Raw genomic sequence first — 27767 nt, forward strand, 5'->3', positions numbered from 1 at the left:
TTAATCTTAAAACCTTTTTAAACTGCTTCAAACTTCAACAACATCAAAGTTTGTCTTGATGAACTTTTTTCATCTAGTTTCCAGCTGTTAATGCAAACTGAACACCTTATTTATGATTTTTAAATAAATTCTAAAAATGCTTAAAGAAAATGCTTGCAAAAAACTAAAAGTTTAATAAAATGTAGGTTGATAAAAAAATATCTTAAAAAAATTAACAAATTTTGTGATGGGGCATTCTGTGACAGCATTCATTTTTATTCATATTGTAAATATGATCATTCCAGCATTATTGAAGTTAACATTTCTGAAATTTGAAGCTCAGTTTTTTTGGTTAGATTTTGTTTGTAGAATCAACAACTGCTACATTTTTTTTTTTTTTTTTTTAAATGTTTAATGATTTAGTTAAACTAAACACTGCTCACAGGAGTCCCTTAAAACTTTAATATATCAGATTTCTTCTATAAAAGTCCTTTGTAATTGCATGATTACCAAAGTAACACGCTAATTTATTCTAAGCTAAACCGGAAAGGTATGTTGACGTTATTTGCGGGGCCTAGAACTGATCTATCCGGCACTTGAAAGTGAATCCATTAATCAATTTTGTCTGTTTTAATTGCCATTTAATTATATTTTGCATCATCAAAGAGCCTCAAATAGGAGTCATTATCAAAGATGTAATCTTCATTTAATAGTCTCTAAGTTACGGCAGTCATTTCATTTGAGGAAAAAACAAAACAAAGAAACGAATCTGTAATCGCCCACCTCTGCTTTGTCTTGTATTCTGCCCCACTTCTCTATATCCAGTATGTTTTTCTTCTATTCTTTGATGGATGGCGGACCATCTGATGAATAATCCTCAGCCACATCAAACGTTTCCATCGAGGTAAGGGAATTGTGCTGGGAGAGATATTCATCGCATTAGGTTTAAAAACTGGATCTGCCGCACCAATAAATCAAAATAAAATCTCAACTTCCCAGATAACGTAGTATTTCAGGAGTGTTGTGTAACAGATCGGGGAACTGAGATTATTTTAGACTAGAATTTAGTATTAGTAATTGATGACCAGGATGCGATAGGAATTTAATGATACTCTGATGAAGAAGTTTGTTTGTGTAGTTGTTGGGTTGCAGTTTGTGCAAAGTGTATCTTGTAAATTGTAAAGAAATGATTTATGGGCTTACAGCCATTTTAGACCTAAAAGACCCCAAGAAATGGTTTGATGGACATGTTTTCTTTATTTAAAAAAAAGATAATTCATAATATTCTGCCTGATTGCAATAAATCAGTTTTTATTTCATTTTATTTTCATGTTACAAATGTCCCCATTTAAAAATTTGGTACTATTTTGTTTAAAGTGTTAGTTCACCCAAAAATGAAAATAATGCCATTTATTACTCACCCTCATGCCGTTCCACACCCGTAAGACCTTCGTTAATCTTCGGAACACAAATTAAGATATTTTTGTTGAAATCCGATGGCTCAGTGAGGCCTCCACATTACCTCTCTCAAGATCCATTAATGTACTAAAAACATATTTAAATCAGTTCATGTGAGTACAGTGGTTCAATATTAATATTATAAAGCGACGAGTATGATAGGTATGATAGGTCCTAGTATCTCTTTCAAGCAAACCATTCATCATACTATCTTAGCATTCTGCTAGCATAGCATCCTAGCTTAGCCTTTATAAAACTGAGAACATCCTTTCTGTATTTGATCAGACTATATCAAATCCATATAAAATCAAATGTCTATTGGATCCAATGTCTATTTCAAGCAAACCATTCATCATACTAGCTTCTATGCTATTCTACTAGCATTTTTATTCTACTATGCTATTTAAGCATTCTAGCTTAAACTGTATCAAACTGAGAACAAGTAACCCTTCAGTATTTGATCAGACTACATCATATCCAATGTCAATTGTATCCAATGTCTACAAGCAAACCATTCAGCACACTAGCTTAGCATACTGTTAGCATAGCGTTCTATCTTATCCGGTCTCAAACATTTTTTTTTCATGTGGTCTTTAAAAGATTTATGCATCCTGTTTTCGAGTCATTATCAGTGTACTCCAAGGAATCATGGGATTGTGACAGAAGTAGCCTGAAATATTTAGACGTTCACCAACCCGAGGCCGGAATATAAACCAAGACCACCTGGAACGAAAACCCATTCATATTCTGATCCAGTCTTGATGTTCTCCATGGAGTGAGTTTGAGCACAATGCAATTTTGATTTGGTATTAAAGTTTAAGCCCAGCATTTCAGAAGAAATTATTTGTGCTTTGATACGATATGAGCCACATCCTGATTACTTTTAGATTTACCACATACAAATTATTGTACATGTATGGTTGTAGCACATGATCTTTTTCTTATATTTGGATAGACACTGATACCTTCAAGAAGGTTCCAGCAATTCCATTTCCAACAATCCTCTTTGGTCAGAGGATTTGTATGTATCTAAATTTGGTCGTACTCGTATGCAAAATGTCTTAATTTTACAAACTGTCAGTATGTTAATAATGTACGCTTCTGCAGATCTTTTCTAGTTTCCTGGAATACGAGAGACTGATATAGAGAGGCAGATGGAGAGAAAGGGGGTTTATTAGTCATTTGTGTTAGAGGGGCATGTTGGGTCGTTGAGGACAAAGTGTAAGGAGAGACAGAACGCTGATTCAAGGGGCAAGACCGCAGGTCAGAGTCACTCTGCACGGAGGAACGGTTTGTAGCTGGAGCTGCTTGGTGTCATTGTTGGTATCTGTCTGATAGAGGTCCGGGGGGAGACCTGCAATAAGGACAGAGAGAGAAATAATGCCCACTTCTTCTCTTTTGAAGTTGTTTTCAGTCACAGAACTGTTCAGTACCCGTCTGAAACAATATAGATTAATTTAACGTCTTTTGTTTGAAAATACATGAATAGAAGTAAAGAATTATTAAGTATATTAAGTATAAAGAATGGAATCTTTTAAGCTGTTAAGCTGGATTTGGTCATTTAATCAGGCAGGTGGAATCACATTTATTGAATTTGATATAGTCTAATCAAATACTGAAGGGTTGTTCTCTGGAAATGGTGTTATATTTGTGTTCTCATGATACTGATATAATTAACAGGTTACTGAATTTCATCATATTATTTGATAGATTTGACGTTGAAGTTAAGTGTGTAATTCCAAAGACATTTTAAAATAATCCATTATTAAAAAAAATTTTAATTACATTTTTAAATAATTAAACAGATGCACCAATGTATCTGCCAACAATCACTATCGGGTGATTGTTTAAAAACAAGACAATAATACATTAACAGGTTAAAAAATAGCGATTTGAAAGCAGGCTCTATTTGACCCTTCTTTTTGTTTTGCGGCTGTTGGCATCCAGCTTATTTGACCCTATCACCCGTAGTTACCCGTAGTAGCCAGGGTTGCCAGGTATGCTTTTTTTTTTTTTGCTACATCAAACATTATTTGTAGCACCTCCCGTCCAATAATCGCGAAGAGCTTTTTGCTTTGTTACTTATAAGGAACAAAGTCTACTCTTTCAAATTCTGTACATTTTATCACAATATTCAAACAATAAATGTCATTTTGACACTCTTAAATGTGTTGTGATGGATCGCTGTTGTGCCTCAGTTCAAGCGGCAGCGCGGAGTATGAGTCTTTTCTTTCACTTTAATACAAGTTATATCTCGAAAAACATGCATGAACATCAAAAGGTATGTTGAAAGATACAGTACAACTTACCGGAATGTATCATGTCTCATGTAATCACTTCTTATCTGTGTTTCAAATGCAGAAAGACATCAATAAAACAGCTTGTGAACAATGTCACATAACATCACATTTACCTAAGGAATGTTTTCCAGTGTTCACAGTTAGCTATATTTAAAAAAAAAAAAAAAAAAACAACACTAGAGAGGAGCTTATTTACTGTTAATTATATGCTTGAATAAGTCTGATGAAGATAAGAGCTTATGAAAACTATGCAACTGGGTTGTATACAAACATTTTTTATTTGAGAGTAGTTATTTTATCTGAAAATAAATAGCAGCTGAATATAACACCTCTGTTGTTACCTCTAATATTAAGGTGTACCAAATGAGAGGGTTCCCTGTATAGTCTGCGATGTTATTTGTGAGAGATTTTTTGGTATCTGCAGAGAAATTTAGTATCAGTGCATCTCTATTATTAAACATTGAACTTAATTGAATTTGTAATATAGTATGCTGCAAATTGCAATTTCACTGTCCTTCACATGGAATGTATTTTTTTAAAAACTGTTCAATCAATTTTCTGAAAAAAAAAAAAAAAAAAAAAAAAAAAAAAAAACAGAATTCATCTTTGTGGATTAACCCTGTTATCCTGCGTAGAGTTGTCAACTGATTTTGGTACCAAGTTGGTACTGAGATTTTAAAAAATGCTTTGAGTGCTGTTGAGCAGATTCGTAAACTCCTCTGAGTGGCCATTGTGTTGACGCACTCATCGGAATTGTCTGTGATTGGCTACAGTGATCAACGCACGGAAGCATTTGAAAGCACACAGAAGTGTTTGAATTTGAAAGAGTTTTGAATGCGGGAGCAGGAGCATTTGAAAGCAGGTGTCTATCAGTGGACTGGTCCACGACAGACGCCGCTTCAAACGTTCCCGTGTGTATCTGTGTAAGCGCTCAATGAAGAGCGTCATTAATGACTATTTACAACATGTTTTTCAAGCGCTGAAGCCAATCACAGACATATCCAATGAACGCATGAACACAGTGGCCAATCAGAGGTGTTTACGAATCAGCTCAACAGCACTCAAAGCATCATTTTTTAAATTTCAGTTCCGACTTTGCTAACCAAACCCCAACCCTAAACCTACCCATCACTGGGGTTTAGGCAAATCGTATGAATTCGTAGGGGTGAGGTTGTACAAATTTGTATGAATTATCTACCTCGTAAAATACGTTTGAATTGGTCGTGAGATAGCGTTGGTGTTACGCAACTGCTCCGAGACTGAGTGAAGATCCAAATGCAGCTTTAATAGAAGGACAAACCAGAACCGTAATCCAAAATAACAGGCAATAGGTCAATATCCAGGCAGGCAATCCAAACAGGCAAACAAATCAGGGAACACAGGCAAAAGGGTAATCCAGAAGACAGGCAAGAAATCCAAAAACCAAGAGACATGAAACCAGACACAATGCTCAGAGATGCAGTGTAACAACTAACAAAACCTCGCAATGAGTAACAGGGTGAAACGGACTTATAAAGACAGGGCTAATGAGAATAATGAGAAACAGCTGTGAACAATCATGGCAGATAGACCAGGCAGTGTGTTATGGGTAATGAAGTCTTTGACAATAATAGTAGTCCGGGTCGGAGTGCCCTCTGAAGGCAATGACGGGCACTCTCAGCATATCGGATATCGGCAAAAATCCTATATTGTGCATCTCTAGTTAGATGTTTTTTTTTTGTTTTTTTTTCACCCATCTTCAACCCTGTAATATTTATTCATTTATTTTTTATTTATTTTCAATTACAATGTGATACTACCAGAATTTAAACCATTATCTATTACATTTTTGAAGTATGTACATTCAAAATTTACGGTAATGAGGTTGAAGTAATGAAGTGGGGTTTGGTAAACTTAAAAAAAAATGGTAACTTTAAAATTTTACTTCATCAGTTTACAGCAGTAGTTTTTTTTTTATTAGATCAAGTAGAACTACTCACAACCACACGCATTTTATGTTTACTTCACATTTTTAAAATTGAGAAACCATTGAGGAACCGTCTCTTGTACTCTGAGCCTGAGGTGGGAAAACTGTTTTTGAAAGTTCAGCAGTAACCTTTTTAAGTAAAATTGAAGATAATTTTTTCTAAAAACGATAGCCTGAAGATAACAGAAAAGACATCCTCTTGTTTCTTGTTCGAACGGAGCGTTTTTAAGCTGTCTTATACATCCAGCAGAATGAATTCCTCTCATTCAGCGTAAAGATTTACATCTGTGCGAAGCAAATCAAAGGAGAAACCAAAAATCTGTTGGGGAGGAGGCACCGTATAGCCTCATACGACAAAAAGACAGCTTGGGTAGAGTTAGAGGAGAGAGAGTGTGTGTCCCTGATCTGAGTGTGTGAGAGAGACTAAACACACACACACACACACACACACACACACACACACACACACACACACGGAGCTGAACCGTGTGACCAGACAGGGGGGCGCTTCTGTTGCTCGCAGAACTGCATTTCTGTCTCTCGGTTGTGTGTGTGTGTGTGTTTGAATCAAGCACGCCAACATGCTCTGTGGGCTACGGAGAGAAGTGAAGACCAGTTTTGGTGAGAATTGCTCTTTATTGGATTCATGACTGATTGTAAACTAAAAGTGGATCCTAGTTTTATAACAGAGATATGTGTGTGAATTCTCAATTGGGCAGTCTGACCAACGAGATGTGAAGTTAGCCAAAGTTTCTGTTTGATATTGTTATTTGGACTGGGTTGGTTCATTAAGTTTTGAATGGAAGTCTTATCTGCAGAAGTCAGTCTCTTAAGAGTTTAATGGCTGTTTGTGTTATAATACCTAATGAATGACATTCAGGAATAGTAAGACTGAAGCTGAATATATGTTGTCTAGTGCGTACTTGCAGATATTGTCCATTTTATACATGCTGATATTATTTTACATTTGATATTGTTGTATAAATGACATTTTACCTTTTAAAATGTACTACAACAAAGTACTATAGTATTACCATGGCTTCTCAGATATAGTACAAAGGTAAAACTCATGAATCAGTCTAAAACAATTCATATTTCACCACAAATTTGAAAGAAAGGAACTGAGAACATTTCTCCCTCTCCAAATACTAGCTGTATAATAATTTGAAAATTATTATCATGGTAGTATTTGTTGTAATTTATGCATTTAATTAATAAATAATATATATATATATATATATATATATATATATATATATATATATATATGTATATAGAAAGGAGTAAAATGACTTAATTTGACTTAATTTCTTCATGAAAAATATAATTTCTTCTCTTTTTCTTCTCCTTTTTGGGGTGTTTGGGGTTGTGTAATCTGTAAGAATTCCTTTCCTAAAGCTCCCGTTACTATGGCAATAAAGGGTTTTAAATATTAAATGCATGAGGCTGTCTGACTCTCTGTACATTGTAATTGCTGTTTCATACGTTCAAATCGACATACAGTAACATGTATGTTGATTTCCTCTGTGATCTGTTTTTGCTGCTTATGAATGACACAGTGTTTGGAGATGAAACCATATTTATGGGCTCCGTTGAGCGAGTCAGGGGACGCTGATCTAATGAAGAGGAGCAGAGGAAGCCGTCACGCAACAGAGCTCAGTCTAATGCTCTCCCAGCGGGGGCTAGACGCAAAGAGAGTGTGCGTGTGTGTGTGTTAGTAATGATGCTTAGACACTAGCTGAGATTGAGAGATCTTATCATCCATAAGCATGCTTTGCTTTTCTGTTACCTGAGCTGGTGCAAGTGTTTACACAACACGTTCTCCCGTAATCTTGTGAACAATTAAAATCCTGTAAAATATCACATCTGATAATCTGCATGCGAATCTGTTGTTCACTCTTAAAAATAAAGGTTCTTTATTGGCCATTAATCGATGGTTCCATAAAGAACCTTTAACATCCATAGAATCTTTCCATTCCACAAAAGTTTCTTTATCATGAAAAAAGGTTCTTTATGATATTACAACCCAAATTCCGGAAATGTTGGGACATTTTTTTAAATTTGAATAAAATGAAAACTAAAAGACTTTCAAATCACATGAGCCAATATTTTATTCACAATAGAACATAAATGTTTAAACTGAGAAATTTTACAATTTTATTCACAAAATGAGCTCATTTTCAAATTTGATGCCTGCTACAGGTCTCAAAATAGTTGGCACAGGGGCATGTTTACCATGATGTAGCATCTCCTCTTCTTTTCAAAACAGTTTGAAGACGTCTGGGCATCAAGGTTATGAGTTTCTGGAGTTTTGGTGTTGGAATTTGGTCCCATTCTTGCCTGATATAGGTTTCCAGCTGCTGAAGAGTTCCTGGTCGTCTTTTGTTTAATGATACGCCAAATGTTCTCTATAGGTGAAAGATCTGGACTGCAGGCAGGCCAATTCAACACCCGGACTCTTCTACGATGAAGCCATGCAGTTGTAATAGCTGCAGTATGTGGTTTTGCATTGTCCTGCTGAAATACACAAGGCCTTCCCTGAAATAGACGTCGTCTGAAGGGGAGCATATGTTGCTCTAAAACCTTTATATACGTTTCAGCATTCATAGTGCCTTCCAAAACATGCAAGCTGCCCATACCGTATGCACTTATGCACCCTCATACCATCAGAGATGCTGGCTTTTGAACTGAACACTGATAACACGCTGGAAGGTCTCCCTCCTCTTTACCCCGGAGGACACGGCGTCAGTGATTTCCAATAAGAATGTGAAATTTGGACTCGTCTGACCATAGAACACTTTTCCACTTTGAAACAGTCCATTTTAAATTAGCCTTGGCCCACGGGACACGACGGCGCTTCTGGACCATGTTCACATATGGCTTCCTTTTTGCATGATAGAGCTTTAGTTGGCATCTGCAGATGGCACGGCGGATTGTGTTTACCGACAGTGGTTTCTGGAAGTATTCCTGGGCCTATTTAGTAATGTCATTGACACAATCATGAGTGATGCAGTGTCGTCTGAGGGCCCGAAGATCACGGGCATCCAATAAAGGTCTTCGACCTTGTCCCTTACGCACAGAGATTTCTCCAGTTTCTCTGAATCCTTTGATGATGTTATGCACTGTAGTTGTTGAGATTTGCAAAGCCTTTGCAATTTGACATTGAGGAACATTGTTTTTAAAGTATTCCACAATCTTTTTATGCACTCTTTCACAGATTGGAGAGCCTCTGCCCATCTTTACTTCTGAGAGACTCTGCCTCACTAAGACATCCCTTTTATAGCTAATCATGTTACAGACCTGATATCAATTAACTTAATTAGTTGCTAGATGTTCTCCCAGCTGAATCTTTTCAAAATGTCTTGCTATTTCAGCCATTTGTTGCCCCCGTGCCAACTATTTTGAGACCTGTAGCATGCATCAAATTTGAAATGAGCTCATTTAATGGATAAAAGTGTAAAATTTCTCTGTTTAAACATATGTTATGTTATCTATGTTCTATTGTGAATAAAATATTGGCTCATGTGATTTGAAAGTCTTTTAGTTTTCATTTTATTCAAATAAAAAAAAAACGTCTCAACATTTCCAGAACTCGGGTTGTAAAAACAGAAAACTTTTTATGCATTTTGGCCATGCATTAACGTGACGACGGGGTTTTGGGGCATGAAAACACAAACTTTTGAAAACAGGTTTCAAATTGCAAGTTCAGTCTATAGGCGCATAGTGTTTCTTTACAAAGTGACATCGCCAACTACTGGACTGGCATGAATAATTCAGTTTTTAGTCGTTTTCACGGATCCATGTGAACAGGGATCTTTTTGACAATGTTGTCGATTGTACGCGAAAAACTCAAAGGAAAAACTTTTCTGTTTTAAGTACATCATTGTCGTGTAAATGTACCCTCAATTGCGGCGACTCAGCTCGTAAATTCGTAAATACTGTACGAACTTCCCAGGATGACATGAACACACCAATTATTCTGTGGAACATGAACCATTTTTTTCTTGTCAAATATTTTCACTCAAATGTCTTTCAACGGAAGTAAAATTGTTATCTCAGTCTTAACAGTATGCTTACACCTATGGTGTAGATGCCACTTCACTCAAAATCAATAATTTTTCTGCTTTTTTTTTTTTTATATAACTAAAAACTTTATCTCATTTTAGTGTATATGTTCTTACAAATATTTTACAAAGGTACTGTTTAATTCTGTATTTTCAGTCAAACTGATAGCCCCGCCCTCAAACTCACACCATTGGTTGAAAATAATCATTATCATCAAGAAACAAAGTGGGTTGTCCTATGTTCCAAATTTTACAAAATTTACTGTTTATAATCAAATCTTTTTATATTCTTGACAAAACATGTTGTTGGAAAGGTCTGAAACTCAGGGTTCCATATTTGGACACTGTTTTGTGATAGAAGTCAGGAGAAGGCATCAAAATTGTGTGAGTGTGGGTGTCAAGGGGTGGTTATTTTTGATATAGCACCTAAACAAAATCTCACAAGAACCTCAAATTTTGTGATATCAACTTCAAATTTGGAGCAAAACTTGTCTATTTTAAAGTCCAAATTATTACTTCAAACTTCAATAACTGTTTCACTTTCATTTTTTGATGTGCTATCACCTCAGCAATAATCTGCTCTGATACACAACTTCTAAGTATTTGTATTTTAATGTTAGGCCTATGTTCTTAAAATTCAAACATTTCCATTTTGTGAAACAGCACATCCTAACACGAGCTGGATTATTCAAAGCCCGACATTTGATTGAACCCAGTAACACTGAATATCAATGATAATTGCAATCAAATAATCCATCTTTAAGCATCTCAGTCCACTTGAACAAACAGCGATTACGCCAACAGCCACCTTTCTCCACCGCCCACACAATGGTTTGACACAACTTATAATGTGGAAGAGCACAGCGTCCTCCTTTGCTGTCTTTCCTGTGACTAATCTCCCATTTACATCGCTGGCATTTTGGAACCGCTCATTATACTAATTGTGCCTTGTTTGTCCAGATGCTGCTTTGCTTGTTGTATTGAGTTATTCAGAGGAAAGTGAGTTATAGCGATGGAAGGTGGACTAGGTGTAATTATATGTTTTCGAAGTATAACTCTTTAAATAATAATGGGCGTAATCATCGCATATTTGTAGCGCTGTGAATTGCTTCGCAACTGTGGCAAGTAATGACAAGTTTGATGAGGAAAGATGAAGCAAGTGTTAAATGTGTCCTGAATTAGAACGCTTTGTCTTTCTCAGCACCTCAGGGAGAATAATCCACAACTCTTTGCTCAATTAATAGTCTTTCTTTAGAATAAGCAACTCCTTGTGAATATGAAGCAAGCTTTGTGCCAAGGATACAGTGTTCTTGTCACATAAAAGCTCTGTAATTTTCAGGAATTAATACATCTGTCACCCACAATTTTTGTGTAATTCTTAGTCTTTTGGGTTTCACTAAACCAGAGGGGTTATGTACAGTGCTCAGCGTAAATGAGTACACCTCCTTTGAAAAGTAACATTTTTAACAATATCTCAATGAACACAAAAAAAAAAAAACAAAAAAAAAAAAAAAAAAACAATTTCCAAAATGTTGACAAGACCAAGGCCCGGTTTCACAGACAGGGCTTAGCCTAAGCCAGGATTAAGCCTTAGTTCAATTAGGATATTTATATAGCTTTTATAAAAGTATAATAGAAAAAACATTGCTGGTGTGCATCTTGAGACAAAACAATGGCTCTAACATATTTTAAGATCTGTCAGTACAAGTTGCTTTCAGTTAAAACAGCTCAAACATGCATTTTAGTCTAGGACTAGCTTAAGCCTTGTCTGTGAAACCGGGGTTTTATATAGTTTTATATAACATCTGTTTAACTTGTAACATGAAAGTAAGGTTAATAATATAACTTAGAGAACAAAATTTTCAGTTTTACTCAAATTAGGGTGATGCAAAAATGAGTACACCCCACTGAAAGTCTCTGGAGCAAAGTTAAATGTTAGACTACAAATGTCTAATTTAACAAGAATTCAACCACAGGTGAGTCTAATTATTCATTACACAGGTGTCCAGCAGACAGTTGACTATAAAAGGGTGTTAAAACCCCTTCCCATTTCATGTTGTCAGCAATGGCACCACATGGAAGAGAAATGTCACAAGACCTGAGAAAGAAATTAATTTCTTTACACCAGAAAGGTGAAAGCTACAAGAATATCAGCAAAGCTTTACTTATCAGTCAGAATACTGTAGCAAAAGTGGTACAAAAATTTAAAAACAGTAAAATACATTTTACTGTCTGGAACTGATGGAACTGCAACCATCTCACAGAGACGTCCAGGTCGTCCACGGAAGTTAACACCTTGACAGGAGCATCTTCTGATGAGAAGCGTTGAAGAAAATCGGCATGTAAGTTCACTGCAGTTATCTAAAGAAGTAGAAAGCTAAACTGGGGTGACTATTTCCCATGACGCAATATGGCGTACACTGCAGAGGAATGACATGAATGAGTGCTGTCCACGAAAGAAGCCTCTCCTAAAGCCCAGGCAAAAAAAAGCCTGCCTAGAGTTTGCCAGGGCCCATGCTGACAAAGATGCAGACTACTGGGACTCTATACTCTGGAGTGATGAGACCAAGATAAATGTTTGTGGAACTGATGGCTTCAAAACTGTATGGCGTCGCAAAGGTGAGGGATACAAAGAAAAATGCATGGTGCCTACAGTGAAACATGGTGGTGGCAGTGTCCTTATGTGGGGCTGCATGAGTGCTGCTGGTGTCGGGGGCTGCATTTCATTGATGGCATCATGAATTCACAGATGTACTGCTATACACTGAAAGAGAAGATGCTACCATCACTCCGTGCCCTTGGTCCTTGTGCACTTTTCCAACATGACAATGATCGTAAACACACATCTAAGGCCACTGTTGGATTTCTGAAGAAGAACAGGGTGAAAGTGATTTAGTGGCCAAGTATGTCTCCTGATCTGAACACAATTGAACACCTATGGGGAAGAGACAAGTTGAGCATCACTCTCCATCCAGCATCCAGTCTCTAAAAGAGATTATTCTTGAAAAATGGAAAAAGATAGATGTTGCAAAATGTCGCCAACATTCAATCATTCCATGCCTAGAAGACTTGGTGCTGTCATTAGAAATCATGGAGGCCATTCAAACTACTAGATGTAGTAGTTTTTGTTGTGGGGTGTACTCATTTTTTCATCACCCTAATTTGAGTAAAACTGGAAAAATGTGTAATATTATTAACCTTACTTTCATGTTATAGGTTAAACAGATGTTATATTAAACTTAGTCTTGTCAACATTTTGGAAATTGTTTTTGTGTTCATTGAGGTATTGTTTAAAATATTACTTTTCAAAGGGGGTGTACTCATTTACGCTGAGCACTGTATATCTTAGCGTATATCATCATTATATTTATTTTATTGTTTACAAGTAATTTTATTCTATTAGAAAAGTGTAAACTTTTTTTTTTGTAGTTTTTTTTTTTTTTTTTTTTTTTTTTTTTTTTTAGTATTTACACATTTTAAATTCATGCCTCTTATGCAAAAGAATGTCTAGATGGGTTAATTGTTTTTGTTAGCCAACTAATCTATATATTTTTTGTTAAATCAGTCAACCAATCTGTGTATTAATATTAACATATTCAGCTTTGTTTTCAATCCCACAAAATACAAAATAGGCGAATTGGACAGCCAATATTAACACGACAGAGGTTTGCTTGTACCTATCTGGCCATCTACTATGTCTTGATGACAGGTTGTTAGTCTGTCTGTTTAAATTTGCTGTGAATTATGGTCTTGTCCCGAGGGTGAGAATGCATTACATCTCCCGTGGTGAGCAGGAGACAGCCAGAAGGAGGGGGTCAGGGGTTAACGTGCTGAAATTTGTTCCCTGTTAAACTCACCCCTGTTGTCAGACAAATAGCCCAAGCTGTCTGACATCACCTTATAACAGTCTTGGAAAGGGCATCTAATAGTGCATTGTACAATTGCCAGGGCAATTTAGACTGTTCCTTTGGAGATTTAACATATAACAACTAGGGAGGTCATGAGAACCGATACTTCAGTACTAAGTTGGTATCCACATTTTAAAATCCTGGCAGTACTCGTTTTTCTACAGTACCGTAAGTACCGATGGTACCTAACATTTATGCACTAAAGCATGTAGGTTGAACCCAAACAGATTATCAGAGCAAATCAGTAATACTTTACCTTTCTTTGAGACGTAATTTCACAAATAGTGTGAGTGATTCAGCTGTACCGCGTCTCTCTCTCTCTCTCTCTCTCTCGCTCTCTCAAAATGGCTTCACATCCATAGTATCCACATTGATTTTGCTATTCAAGCGAGCTTGCAATACCAAACTTCAGTGCACATTATTTTATAGCATGCCAATTTATAAATTCAAGTGATTTAAATTACAAAGTACTCGCACGCTCTCTGAGAGACGTTCTTAAGCAAAGACTATAGAATAACACAAGACGCGTCACTGTTTTGAATGGGAGAAAGTGCAACGCACAATATGGCGGAATAAGTCCCGCCTTCTAAATAAGAGTTAATCGCCTATTGGTAAAGTCATCGCGTCACCTCAGCTGCCGTTAGAAGCTCCGGTTCCTATAGAAACAGTCAGACGCACGCCTCTGAAGTGAGACACAAGAGACGCACTTAGGACTGCGCATGTGCATTAACTTGATCCAGCCTGAAAAATAAAATATTTTGTCATGATTCGAGCATTTAGAAACAAAATTTATGAGACAGTTGATGTCAGATTTCATTGGTGATTTCAAATATGAAATTTAATCGAAAGCTTAGCAAACAGCTTTGGAGAATTTGATGTTTCCCCATTCAAAGAGATAGGAGCTGCACTTGGCGTTTCAAAGATGGCCGCCGAGTGAAATGACTTGTCTTAAAGGGACTTTGTCTTAAGTCAGTGCGCTCTCAACCAAAGCGCACACACATAGCCTGGCCCGGATTGGCTAATCGGGAGCACCGGGAGAATTCCGGGTGGGCTGGTCTGTTTATTTGGCCGTGAGGGCCGGTGTTGTCATGGCACTGGGTTGAAATATGGATGCTCTAGAAACTGTAGACACGGCCAAATATACTAAGCTGAGTAGCCTAACTTTTTCCTTAAAACCAGTGACGGATTTAGGCATGGGCGACATGGGCAACAAAAAAAAACCCGAATGCGCGATTGGGTTTTTACCGCTCATTTGCATGTAACGTCAATGATATCATGTCACTCTATGGGTAAATTAACCTGGTCGGGAGGGACTCGGAGTGTGCGCCTGGAGAAGACAACTCACTCAAAAGTATACGAAAAGAAGGGATGAGGTGACGTCTGTAGGGACAGTGGGACAAGTTCTAAATCAACACTAAATTATGGTAAGGCAAAAGGTCTAAGCCACCGGAGGCCGATTTAAGTAACGTAAATAAATAAAAAGGAAGAGGGGAAACATGCAAAAGTTAAAGGCATGTATGCAGCTATTTCTCATATCATAATAATAGTAGGCCAATAATAAAATATAGGGACTATCACTTATGTTATGTTGCTTGCTATGCTATTATACATTGGGCTACAATATTCATTTTTCTGTCCAACTAGCTTACATAACCAGACAGTAAAATGTGATTTTGTAACAAAATGTAACTTTTTTTTAAACAAACATAATATTTACTTTCATATACTTTAATATTTTACTGTAAAGTTTTGCAGTTTTGGGGGATTTATGTTTTTTTTCTTGTTATTTATTTAGGTGGGGTATTTGAAGATATTTTTTAAAAATACAATTAATTACAAGACTGTAGAGAACAGTGCACTATTGCAGACTTATATACTGAGGTTTTAATTACATTATTTTAATTTAGTCAGTCGTGAATTAAAGTGGGCCGGTCTAAGGCATGAAACTCCAGGGCTGAAAATGAGTCCCACTCCGGCCCTGCACATAGCCGTTTCTTGCGAGTGTCAGATTTTCGCGGCCTTATTACACATAAACGTTCAAACGCAAACACAGTTTTGACACATGTCAAAATGCCCGTCTTGGCGAATATTCATGTAAGCACAGTCGGTTTGTGAATGTGAACAGCATGTGTAACAGCATATTCTCCGTACGTTAAGTCTTAGTGACAGCAGCCTTCAAAACCTGCTACTGTCTAGTGTCTACTATTGGCTGTCTTTACAGTTACCTATGACTATGCAGAGTTATTTTATATTTGATTATTCAATTTCTGTGGTATTTTTACTTCAATACTACTGTTAGACCTACATAAAAAAAAAAATACAGCATTGTTTAATTTGTATCTTTATTCTATTGCATTTATTTATTCTACTTCTAGTGTGTTTATTCATTCTTGCTTTATTACTGACTATTGCAACAAATTACCTAATAAAAACACAAATACATTGAATGAGCAAACATTTCAGTAAGATAACTGTATTTTTCTTTTAAAAAAATGTGCATAATTTTTTATAGTTTTGTAACCTGTTTTGAATCAGTAATCAAATAATGCTAAATACAAAGCCAACTAAAGTTTCTAAACTATACTTGCAATTGATTCTAATAAGGTTTGATGTTAGCATGTTGCTAAGCGAACAAAAAGCTAACAAAGTGGTATTCTAATAGGAATAAATATACAAAACATGCACAAATATTGAGTAAATTGATCTGAGTCTGATTGCTAAGCTAACTAACTAATTGCTAAGCTTTTACTAAGCTAACAACATGGTAATGCCTAATATGTAGCACACACAAATACCCATTGAGTACATATCAGGACAAAACTGTTCTTCTCATGAAGCGCACATAGACTCAGTGCTCTAAAAATACATAGCACACACAAACGATACCTAAATAGATTTCCCGTTGCTAAGCTAACATAACAACGTGATACAATAAGCTTAATATGTAGCCCATACAAATATCGGGAAAATGATGAGGCAGAAGTGTCAACTCTCAATTGATTCCAATATGGCTTGATGTTAGCATTTTGCTAAGCTAACAACGTAGTATTCTAGAAAGCATATATATACATAGTACACACAAAGGTATCAGGTAATCGGGTACTTCTGTCTATAGTTCTAGGAACTTTGAAAACATTCCTCCGGTGTGAAAGCCACCATTATAGTTATTGTTCCTGACTGAGCCTTTACACCATATCTACACCATAGGCTATGTCAGTATTAAAAATTGCTTATATTACATCTGAAAAAGCTGTCTAAACTCAAAGGCCAGAAATATAACAAAAAAAAAAAAAAACTGACTGCTAACACCCATATGTTTCATGATTATGAAATAGCAGCACTCGGTTGTTTAAACCTACTGAAAAAGGCTTTTAAAACACTGTCACGGTTAACCACCGTAATCATCCAGGGTCTCATTCAGAGACACTCTCAGGGAGCTGAAACCATACCGGCGGGGGCGTGTGTGTTCTGGAACATCATGGCAGCGAGGTTTCACCGCCCTTATGTCTAAGTCTCTGAAATAAATGTTCTTTGAAACCATGTGGAGGTGAGAAGGAACCAGCAGTTTAGATCAAAGCACATCTGCACAAACACCACGCTGGGAACTCTGCGCAGCTTGCCCTATGAGCGGCACCACATTGTCATTATGCACATTGACATATTTCATTTTCCTATAGGGATTATGGGTACAGAAGTATGTGGTAAATGAATTTTGCAGGGTTTCTGGGCATGAACGAACTAGGACTGGAAGATTTCTAGAGTAGACGATTTGGGTTTAGGGAGCTGGGTCATTTTAAGTTCAGCAATCTGGAGAGATGTTCCTTGAATAAGTTATAATACTTATACTTATTCCATCCTATCATTCTGTAGTTAATGATCCAAACCTTGTCATTATCTACAGTATGTTCTTGAAGCTTTCTGAAGCCAAAATCTTGATGGAAGGGTACTTGGTAAAAGGGTTAATTGCGTTTGAAAGCACTCAAACTGCTACTGTTTTGTTTTAAATATCCATTTGTTTAATGTAACGCAATAGCACTTAGCAATATAGGTACATTTAACCCAAACCAGTATTTTAAAGTACACCATTAAGCCTCACAGCTGCCAATCACATCATTTCGTGTGTGCACAGCTGTTCCTTTTAAATATGCATCGGGTGTGCTTTGGACTAAACAAATAAGATGGTTTTCAAAGCAAACATGCTAATTAGCATTGCAGTGAGGAAAAGTGAAGATTTGTGATCCGTTACAAAACCTAGTGTGCTGCCTACCAAGACAACATTTGGCAGCTCCCTATTCCAAAATGTAGGCGGCAACCTCATGGTTCAGAGTAGGGTCTAACTCAGCTCAATAGGAACTACCAGTGACGCAAGTGTACGTTGATTAGCTGAACGCATGCAAAACACTGGCACACACCATTTTTATATATATATTTATAGCTATATATAGCCAGTTGGACCAACGCTGAAGTCCAGGCACTTCACAACCTTTTTGCTAAGGAGGAAATCCTACCAAACTTTGAAAGGACCAAGCAAAACATGATTATGTATTTCTGCTCAGCTAGCGACACTGGGCATCAACCACATGGAACCTTTTACTTTCTTTGTTTAACAGTTCTATCTAATAATGTATTAGATATGACTTTTAAAGAGATCGTAAACTAATGAAGAATGGGAGCGCTGTGTGCTCAGGCTCTGGCTAAAGTCAAAATACCACAAATACCACACCCAGCAACTCTCTTTCTACATGGTTTAGCCATCTTTTTATCCAAAACAAGGGCCAAAGCAAGTACTTTACGTCGTGTTGGCATTTTTATATTCAGAAAGAAACTGTCTGCGAAATCAGATACTATGATCACGTAGTAAACACAGTGCAGCACTTCCGGGTTCTAAGTCAGAGCGCAGAATGACAGACGTGAGTAATTAATAACAGAATTTTCATTTTTGGGTGAACTAACCCATTAACAGTATTAGCAGCATCTTGTGCATGACATGCTGCTCTAAAAACGTTTAAAACGTTTTTCTTTCCACTGCTCACATCTTCTGATTTTGAAAGTAAAAATTTTTGTGTGAGCAGTGCTTGCTTACCATTTTGAATATCAATCATGCTGTTCACTTTCTTCATTTCAGGCGGCATATGTTGTTATGAAAATATTCACGTAATGGAATGCTCAGGTAATATGACGTAAAATCAGAACAGCCTTCTGTCTGTGCCGTCTTGACTTCTTTGCTTGCTTTCATCACTTTCACTTATTCTCATGTTCAGACACGTTCGCGAAACTGAACAGCCAATCAGCAATCTCTCTCACACTGACTGCCCTGATGGCGATGGCAACATGCAGACTAAAGCCAAAGTGTGGAATAACTACTAAACTAGACAGACACCAAAGTCCCTTTAAGACAAGTCATTTCACTCGGCGGCCATCTTTGAAACGCCTCTCGGGCATCCAAGTCAAGAGTTCAGATGCAAAAGCCTCTAAGTGCCGTCTGAAATTTTCTTCTTAAATGAACATTTTTATCAAGCTTGTATGTTTATGTTAAGTTATTTAACTTTAATGGCAATGAAAGGGACCTATTAATTGCCATTAAAGTGAAATTACTGAACCTAAACATACAAGTTTGATAAAAATTTTCATTTTAGAAGAAAATTTCAGATGGCACTTAGAGGCTTTTGCATCTCAACTGTTCAAGTGCAGCTCCTATCTTTTTGAATGGGGAAACATCAAATTCTCCAAAGCTGTTCACTAAGTTTATGATTAAATTTAATATTTGAAAACACCAATGAAATCTATCATACAGGTTGTTTCTTATGTTCAAAAAGCATTTAAAAAGCTTGTTTTCCATGATAGACCAGCCAATGCTCATGCGCAGTCATGAGCGCGAGTTTGAGAACGCTGCCTGTTTCTATAGCAACTGGAGCTTCTAACGGCAGCTGCAGTTACGTGATGACTTTACTAACCAACGTTTGGCTCTTTCACTTAGAAGGTGGGGCTTATTCGCCATATTGGGTGTTGTAATTTCTCCCATTCATAAGTAATAGGAATGCACCGTCTTCCTATATATAAAGTCTTTGACAGACACTCACCGATGGCCCGGCATAAAGCCCGGGACACACCAAGCTGATGTCAAAGAATTAGTGGTGACGAAACCTGACTGTGTCGTTGCTTCTCGTCAGCTGCATCAAAAAGCTGCACTTGAACATGTGCATCTGTACCTACATATAAGGGAATGACTGTCTATATCAGCAGTTATTAATAGTTTATTTTCGTCATTCAGAAAGGGAGATCAAAACAAGGACTGCAGATATACAAACCGTAAACAAAGCAGTGCTTGCTTACAATTTTGAATATGACTCATGCTGATTACTTTTTCCATTCCACTTGGCTCATTTCGTTATGAAAATATTTGCGCATTCGAATGCTCATGCTCAGGTAAGATGACATGAAATAATAACAGCCTCCTGTCTGTACCATCTTGACTTCTTTGCTCGCTTTCATCACATTCACTTTTATTTGCTTTTATTTGTGATCTGACTCGCTCGCTAAGCTGAACAGCCAATCAGAGTTCTCTTTTACCGACGCAGATTCAACATGCTGGAGAAAAAACCCTGACAGTGTCCGACTAGAACCAATGGTGTGGAACACACCAGAAAAAGTAACTCGACCGACGCCCAAAAACAGCCCGACATTGCCCAATGACTGTCGGCTTGGTGTATCATGGCCCTTATGTTTGTCATGTGATTGATTGTACCATGTACAAGAAAAGCCCTTGTATGTAAATTTGTTTGTGGGGGCACAATGAGTTTGCAATATTAGTTACTATCATGTATTTGCATTTTGTTGGTGTTTCTTGGAAAGTTTGAATGTGTGAGTATCTTTGTGTATGTGTGTTTTTGCAATCAGTGCGTGGAGCACATATCACCCAAGTCGCAGGTTTCTTTCCTGGGCAAAGCTTCTGGCTGTTTGGTGCTGATAATGGGGAGTAATTACTGGAGGACGTGGAGTTTAAACAAAGAGAGACTTGAGCTCTCTCAGATTATAGCTACCGCATCTTCAGCTTAATTAGAGCCATTCATTTGAGCAATTTATTTTAAAAAAGAGTCACTAAACGGTGTTCTTGCTGAATAGCCTGCATTCACAATAGTCTTTGAATACAACAGTTTCTGGTGTATCATGATCTGCATATTGTTATAGTAATGTGGTATTTTGTTCTATAATGTGCAATAATTACTTAGCGGTGCTTTCTAATGCAAACCTCACTACTATCGCTCATGGAATTATACCTCAAATTGTTCAGCGAATCGTTGCGCTGTTACTTTTCTGTGTGTGTGTGTGTGTGTGTGTGTGTGTGTATTTGTGACATATCAGGACACAAATTTGTATAATGACATGTGTATGACATAGGTATTACAAGGAGAGGGTGACTTATGAGGACATTACCCCATGTCCCCATTTTTCAAAAGGCTTATAAATCATACAGAATGAGTTTTTGTGAGAAAGTAAAAATGTGCACAGTTTCCTGTGATGGGTAGGTTTAAGTGTAGGGTTGGTGTAGGGTGATAGAAAATACGGTTTACAGTATAAAAACCATTACGCCTATGGAATGTCCCCATACAAAAACAAACGTGTGTGTGTGATAGTAACTAGGGCATCAAGTTATCCAGAATTTCTCCTTTTACCTCCCAAAACAGAAAAGGTGCATTATATTATTTGGCATATGTTATGGCTGTAAACTGTAAAATGTTTTTTGTTTGTTTGTTTGCTTGTTTTTTATTTATTTTTTTAAAGTCTTTATGCATGTAGCTTCAGTTTCCTTCCAGACCCTGCAGAAGCCCAGGTGAAGCTAGGATTATTTTTATTTTATTTACCTATTTTTGTGGAATGGCACTTCAGTGCATGACAAAAACAGATGACTGTGTGCTTTGTAAGTTAGGTACCCGTCACAGCTAAATCGCTTCCTTTGATAGGTGACTCGTGAAGGTTTCCAAAACCCTTGAGCAAGCGGATTAGACGAATGCCGCTCATCACTGTGAATGCCGATATGCTGGAGTTTTCTGTAGGCTGGGAGGGAGTTTCGTTGGTTTGGTCTTGTGCTAGCGGTGGAAGCTAATCCCACCGTTGAGCCCTGTCAGTAATAGCTTTCACAAATACAACAATAAACACTTTAGATTGCTTCCCGCAGACTGGCCTCGCATTCTCACTAAGGCATGTACGTTTTTTAGCACTTGTCTGGTCTCATTCTGTCCTTCCTTGGTGAGCTGTACAAGGTATTCTATTCTATTTTTATTTGGTTTGGTCACACAAGGGAATTCATGATTGCTGGAGCTTGAATGCATTGTTGCGTTGTGTCCTGTCCTAATGAGGGTGTGTTCTGAGGTGTGCAGTTCAATGAAAAGTCAAAGTCCAAATAGAATGGAATTTAGTTTGTATTATGGTAATTTAGTGGTGCTTGCTAGGGCTTATGAATTTGAACAAACCTCTAACCCTAAGCATTAAACTTTTTCACATAAACTATTTGTGAAGAATACTGACATTGAATGAATGGAATAAAACAATTGAGAGACCAGAATATAAGAAATTTGAGGGTGGGCTGCTTTGACTTGGGCTATTAAGTAACCACCTAGCAGCCACCCAGAACACCCTAACAACCACATAATAATGTGTTAAACCCACTCAGAAAACCATAACAGTGGTATGTTAAACATAATTAAACAGAGCTAAACATGCTAAAAGCCATCAGAACACAACGTGTTAATCATACTAAAAACCCCATTAGAACACCCTGACAACAGTATAGCAGCAAGCTAAACATGATAAAAACACCTCAGAACAACCTAACTGTATAACTGTTAATCATACTAAAACCCCCTCGGAAAACAACTGCATAGCAATAAGCTAAACATGCTAAAAACAATCAGAAAACCCTAAAAATCGCATTGCAGTGTGCTAAGCATGCTAGAAAAATCCTAAAACAGCATATATGACATGCTGGAACTACTCAGAACAGCACAACATAATCCATTAGAACACCTGAACAATAGCATGTGCTAATCATGTTAAAAAAAAAAACAACTCACAGCACCCAATCAACAGCATAACAACAACCTAAAATTCTTCAGAACACCCTAACAACCACATAATATCATGTATGCTAAAGCCCCTCAGAACAACAGCATAACATACTAAAATTCCTCAGAACACCTTTACAACCATATAACAACATGCTAAAATTCCTCAGAACACCTTTACAATCATATAACAACACGCTAAAATTCTTCAGAACACCCTTTACAACCATATAGCAACATGCTAAGCATGCTAAAACAACATTTTGCTTCTTCTCAGAACACCTAACAACTGTATAGCAATGTGCTAATCATGCTAAAAGCCCCTCAGAAGACCTTAACAACTGCATAACAACATTTTAAACACGCTAAAGCCCCTCAGAACACCCTCGTGGAAAACCGTGCTAAAACACATGCTGAACAACCACATAATACTGTCACTTAAGCATATGACTGTACGTGGAATTTTGCACAGTCGAGCACCACACACATTCAGAAGCTCTTCAGAAAATGTTTCTTTTAATATTTTAGTAAGTTGAGCTTTCATACAGGATTCACTAAATAGGTTGCTTTTTATATGTAAGGTTTTTAAAATATGTGACAATTTTAGAAGGTTCTAAACAGGGCAAATTAGCGTGAGAGCGCAATTCCAAAAAAGCACTGACGGGAGTGAAAAGTTCTGTGCGTGATCTACTGACGACACGCAATTTAAAGAACACAGACACAGCCGAATCATTCCCATAATGACCAACGCAATCTACCAAGAGCAGCGCAAATTAATGTCTGGTTTAAGACATGCTTTTAAATAATGATGCAGATACCAGTAAATTGATGAGCGCAAACCTTATTAAATCGTGTTGCGTGATTCATTTAAATACTCTCCTCCCACAAATTTTGCATCTGTAAGGGAAACTCCTATAATTGCATATGCAATAAGGTCAGCCGCAAACATAACCCTGTCCACGCCGTTTCAGCACAAATTTTTCACTGTGTGTCTTTAGTAAATCCTGACAGGAGATTTTTTAATGGCAAAAGAGGGTTTGCGCTGACCCAAGCTGTTAGTAAACCTGGCCCTTTGTCTTTAATTGAAGGAAAGTCACAAGCAAAGTTTATGAGCTTATTAGTATCATAACAATGGTGGCAACAGGTTGTTACCTTATTTTGCCTCAATACATTAATAGTGTTTGTCCTGCTGGCGTTAAAAGATGAGCTGAATTGTGCCAAGCATAAGGAAGCTCCAGAGACGCTTAGTACTGAAGAGCCCAGTGCATGAGGGGAAAATCCTAATTTATGTAGAAACTCTGAAGAAATTAAAACTGTGCTGCTCATGAATATTTTATCCGCTCAAAATGAAGCGAGTGCATTCAGGCATTCACTTTGACAGAAAACAATCCAAAAGACATTTGTCACACAAGTGCTTTCTATAACAAATGATTCGGTTTCTCTGATTATTACTGTTAGCATGTCCCTGGATGCTGATACTTACTACAGTTAAAAAGACAGTTCATCTGTGTATGAATACAGAGGTGACAAAAATATAATACACTGCATTCATTGTGGACTGTTTCCTCTAAGGTCTTTTTAATGATTATGTGTCTCTCATTCTACAGATGATGGGCCGTACTCTAAGGGGAACAAGGACTCGACGGGAGCAGAAAACACACTCACATCCAGAAGACAAAGCATCCCAGGTACGCCTGACTACCTGTCTATCCCTTCTGTTTGTGCCCACACAAATACTCCCACCGCAGGGTGATCCAGCCTCGCTCCACTCCTTCAGCGTCTTTTGATCTTGGGGATTGTGCCTGTGTCTTTTTCCATTGGGGATGTTTGAGTTGTTCTTGCCACATTGGTTTCGATGGCTGTTTGAGATGCAGAAGACTGGGGGTTTGAGGGTGTTGTTACAGCTTTATCCAGATGTTTCCTGCGGTTCTCGAGAAGTGTTTGTCTGAGTCATTCTGCTATTGTAGCTGGAAGCACTTGCTGATCCAAGACCTCTTTCTTCTTTAAAGCCAATTGGATTAGCTGAGTCAACTCAAAGTGTTACTTTGGAAAAGTTTCAAAATGACGTCAAGATTTAAAGCATAACAGGCATTTTCAAATGTTATTTTACATGTTGTAAAATACTTGGTTTTCATTAAACTAATGTGATCCTTCAGCCTTCTGTGTGTAGCCTATAACCTACTGTACATGTAAGGCATCCAAAGCAGTTGTAACTGTTATTTCATGCAAAACTAATGCTAGAGATTTTTTTTTATTCTTATGCTAACCAAGGCTGCATTTATTTGATCAGAAATATACAGTAATATTTTAATATTATTACAATTTAAAATAACTGTTTTCTCTTTGAATATATTTTAAAATGTAATTTATTCATGTGATGCAAAGCCTTCAGTGTCACATAACCCTTCTAATATGCTGATTTGCTGCTCAGAAACATTTCTTATTATTATCAATGTTGAAAAGTTGTGCTGCTTAATATTTATGTGGGAACCGTGAAACACATTTTTAGGATTCTTTGATTAATAGAAAGTGGCATTTATTTGAAATTATAAATGTCTTTACTGTCACTTTGAATCAATTTAATGCATCCTTGTTGAATGTAAGTATTAATTTCTGAAAAAAAAAAAAAAAAAAAAAAAAACCCCAAAAATATAACATGATATAACATAATATACAGAGGCTTCATTATTTAATTTTTTTAACCAAAATTGACAAAATGACAGATTAAGGCTATTTCAGGACAGATATTACAGGAATCATTATCATAGTTTTAAAAGATGGAGCTGTGTGCAATCATCCATTACATTTTTACTTGTGGAAGACATTCTAGTTCCAATCTGTTCACATTTAAACCCACACAGACACTGATTAGATTAGGCTCTGTGAGAGATTTCATGACACAGTTGGATTCAAAAATGTAGCATTACAATTTCTGCTGCACTATGGTGTTTAATAGATGTTTTCTTTCATGTGTCTCTTAGTTTGTATTTTTTGTTTAGGAATTCATATAGTCACAGCATGAGCTAAAGATTAGTGCAAGTTAGTTGTGTTGTAACATTTTAAAACAATCTCAAGGATTTGTAATATTGAGAATTCATAATATTTCTCATCTTTATTTAGATGGGAGAAACACAGCTCATTTGCATATCCCATATAATTTCTGAGACTATCTGAGAGATTTAGTGTCATAAAACCATGTTGCCATCAGTGCCGACTCTGTCTCTTGTGTGCGTGTGTGTGTGTGTGTGTGTGTGTGTTTGTCCTTTGTGTTTCTGGGCAGAAGAACTGCGTGGGGTTACGCTGGTTGAGCTGATTAAGAAAGAAGGCAGCACTTTGGGTCTCACCATTTCAGGCGGCACAGACAAAGACGGCAAACCACGCGTCTCCAACCTGCGGCCGGGTGGACTTGCGGCGAGGTGAGGACTGGATCTGAAGTCAATGCAACCTCACAAATGAATGCAGAAAATAACATTAATTTTAATGTTAACTTTATCAGCCAATCACAGAATGACAAAGTGATCACCTGACTTGCAATTTAAGTGTGCTAATGCTCGCTAACGTGACACGTACTTGTGTTGCGTTACGACTTGTGTTTTGACACATTTCAGAATGCAGCAGTGCAATTCAAGTGTGAAATTAGATGTGCCACAACTTAGCATCTTACTGTTACAAATTTCTTTTTTGTGTATTGTTTACATTAGCTAATATGTAGCTAAGAGAAAACTGACCATAGAATATGCTAATTTATGCTAATGCTCGCTAATGTTGTGACACATATTGTTGTGTTATGACTTGCGTTTTGACATTTCGGAATGCAACAGTGCAAAGTGTGTAGTAAGATGCATCACTACTTAAAATTGCATCTTATTGTTACAAACATCTTTTTTTTTGTTTCATATTGTATGAGTTAACTAATATGCACGCAACTTCCAAGGGTCACACATACTCTCATAGATTCATCTCATATGGTATATAAACAGTAAATTCAGCGTTTGTGAAATGCTGAGAGAAAACACAACAATTTGAGTGAAGAAGAGGCCGTTTCATTCTTACCTTTTATAGTCCGAAATGTCCATTCAGTATAAGCTCGATAGTACAGTTGGCAATACGAAGATGCACAATGCAAGAGGTCACATGCTGTGTTCATCCAATCAATGACACTGACACTGCACATATGCAAATAAGAACGTTAGCCCAGGGTTTAGGAATGTACAGTATGAAACGTCAGCATACGAATACCCAGGATTAATTGTTAACTACGGATAAATTATGAGCAGTGTGAAACGTGAAGCAAGATAACCCAGGATTCCGTTTACGCAGGGTTTAGTATAACCCAAGGTTAACTATTTAAAGTGTGAAAAGCCCATTTGGGTAACTTGCTTAGCATTATTCAAACTGTTGTTCTACCATAGTCGACCTAGAAAGAAAACTGACCGTAGAAGCAGCTCATTTATGCTAATGTTTGCTAATGTAGCAACATGTAGTTGTGTTACATTACATACTTAACATTAGTGTTTAGCATTAGCATTTTTGTGTTACTGTGGCAGTAAGCCTCAATACTCAAATGTTTGAAACAATTATCTATTCTATTAAACAGGTAGCTGGCTATAAGCTAAACATAGCAGCAATTTAGCTAGCTTTAGCTAATTTGCTCAAACTGTTGTTCTGCCATTACAGTCATTGACCAGAAAGACTGACCGTAGAAGCAGCCACTTTCTGCCACATTTACTTGTGTTGCAGTAAAACTTACATTCTGATTTACATTTCGAAACACAACACTGCCTAAAATCGAGCGTGTAGCTAGAAATGTCATTCTCATACATAGGTAGATATGTTGTGATAAATTTCCATTAAATTTCTTTTCCCACATTCTCACTGATTAAACTAATTTCAGTGATGTGCAGGATGTATCAAAGTTTCCCATCTTGAGTAATTTCTTCTTTCCTTGTGGCTGATATGAGGATGTTATGGAGCACGTCTGGGCTGATGACACATTTTGTCAGGCATCATTGTGCAAGCTCATGTACGCC

The 27767-nt window shown here is 37.0% G+C and overlaps 1 protein-coding gene across 6 annotated transcripts in view; it reads left to right on the top strand.

Annotated features, from left to right (window-relative positions):
* Positions 1-27767, top strand: part of grip2b (glutamate receptor interacting protein 2b) — a 155952-nt gene that overhangs the window by 65742 nt on the left and 62443 nt on the right. For 2 of the 6 annotated variants that reach the window (XM_051907196.1, XM_051907198.1), the window contains exons 2-3: positions 24345-24425; positions 26018-26153. In XM_051907196.1, the coding sequence (XP_051763156.1) occupies positions 24345-24425; positions 26018-26153 (217 nt within the window). Of the gene's footprint in view, positions 1-6177; positions 6325-24344; positions 24426-26017; positions 26154-27767 lie in introns of those variants that run through there. The other 4 variants (XM_051907197.1, XM_051907199.1, XM_051907200.1 and 1 more) reach the window with 3 other exon arrangements.

The sequence above is a fragment of the Ctenopharyngodon idella genome, chromosome 10, assembly GCF_019924925.1.
Source record: "Ctenopharyngodon idella isolate HZGC_01 chromosome 10, HZGC01, whole genome shotgun sequence".
NCBI classification, from domain to species: Eukaryota; Metazoa; Chordata; class Actinopteri; order Cypriniformes; family Xenocyprididae; genus Ctenopharyngodon; species Ctenopharyngodon idella.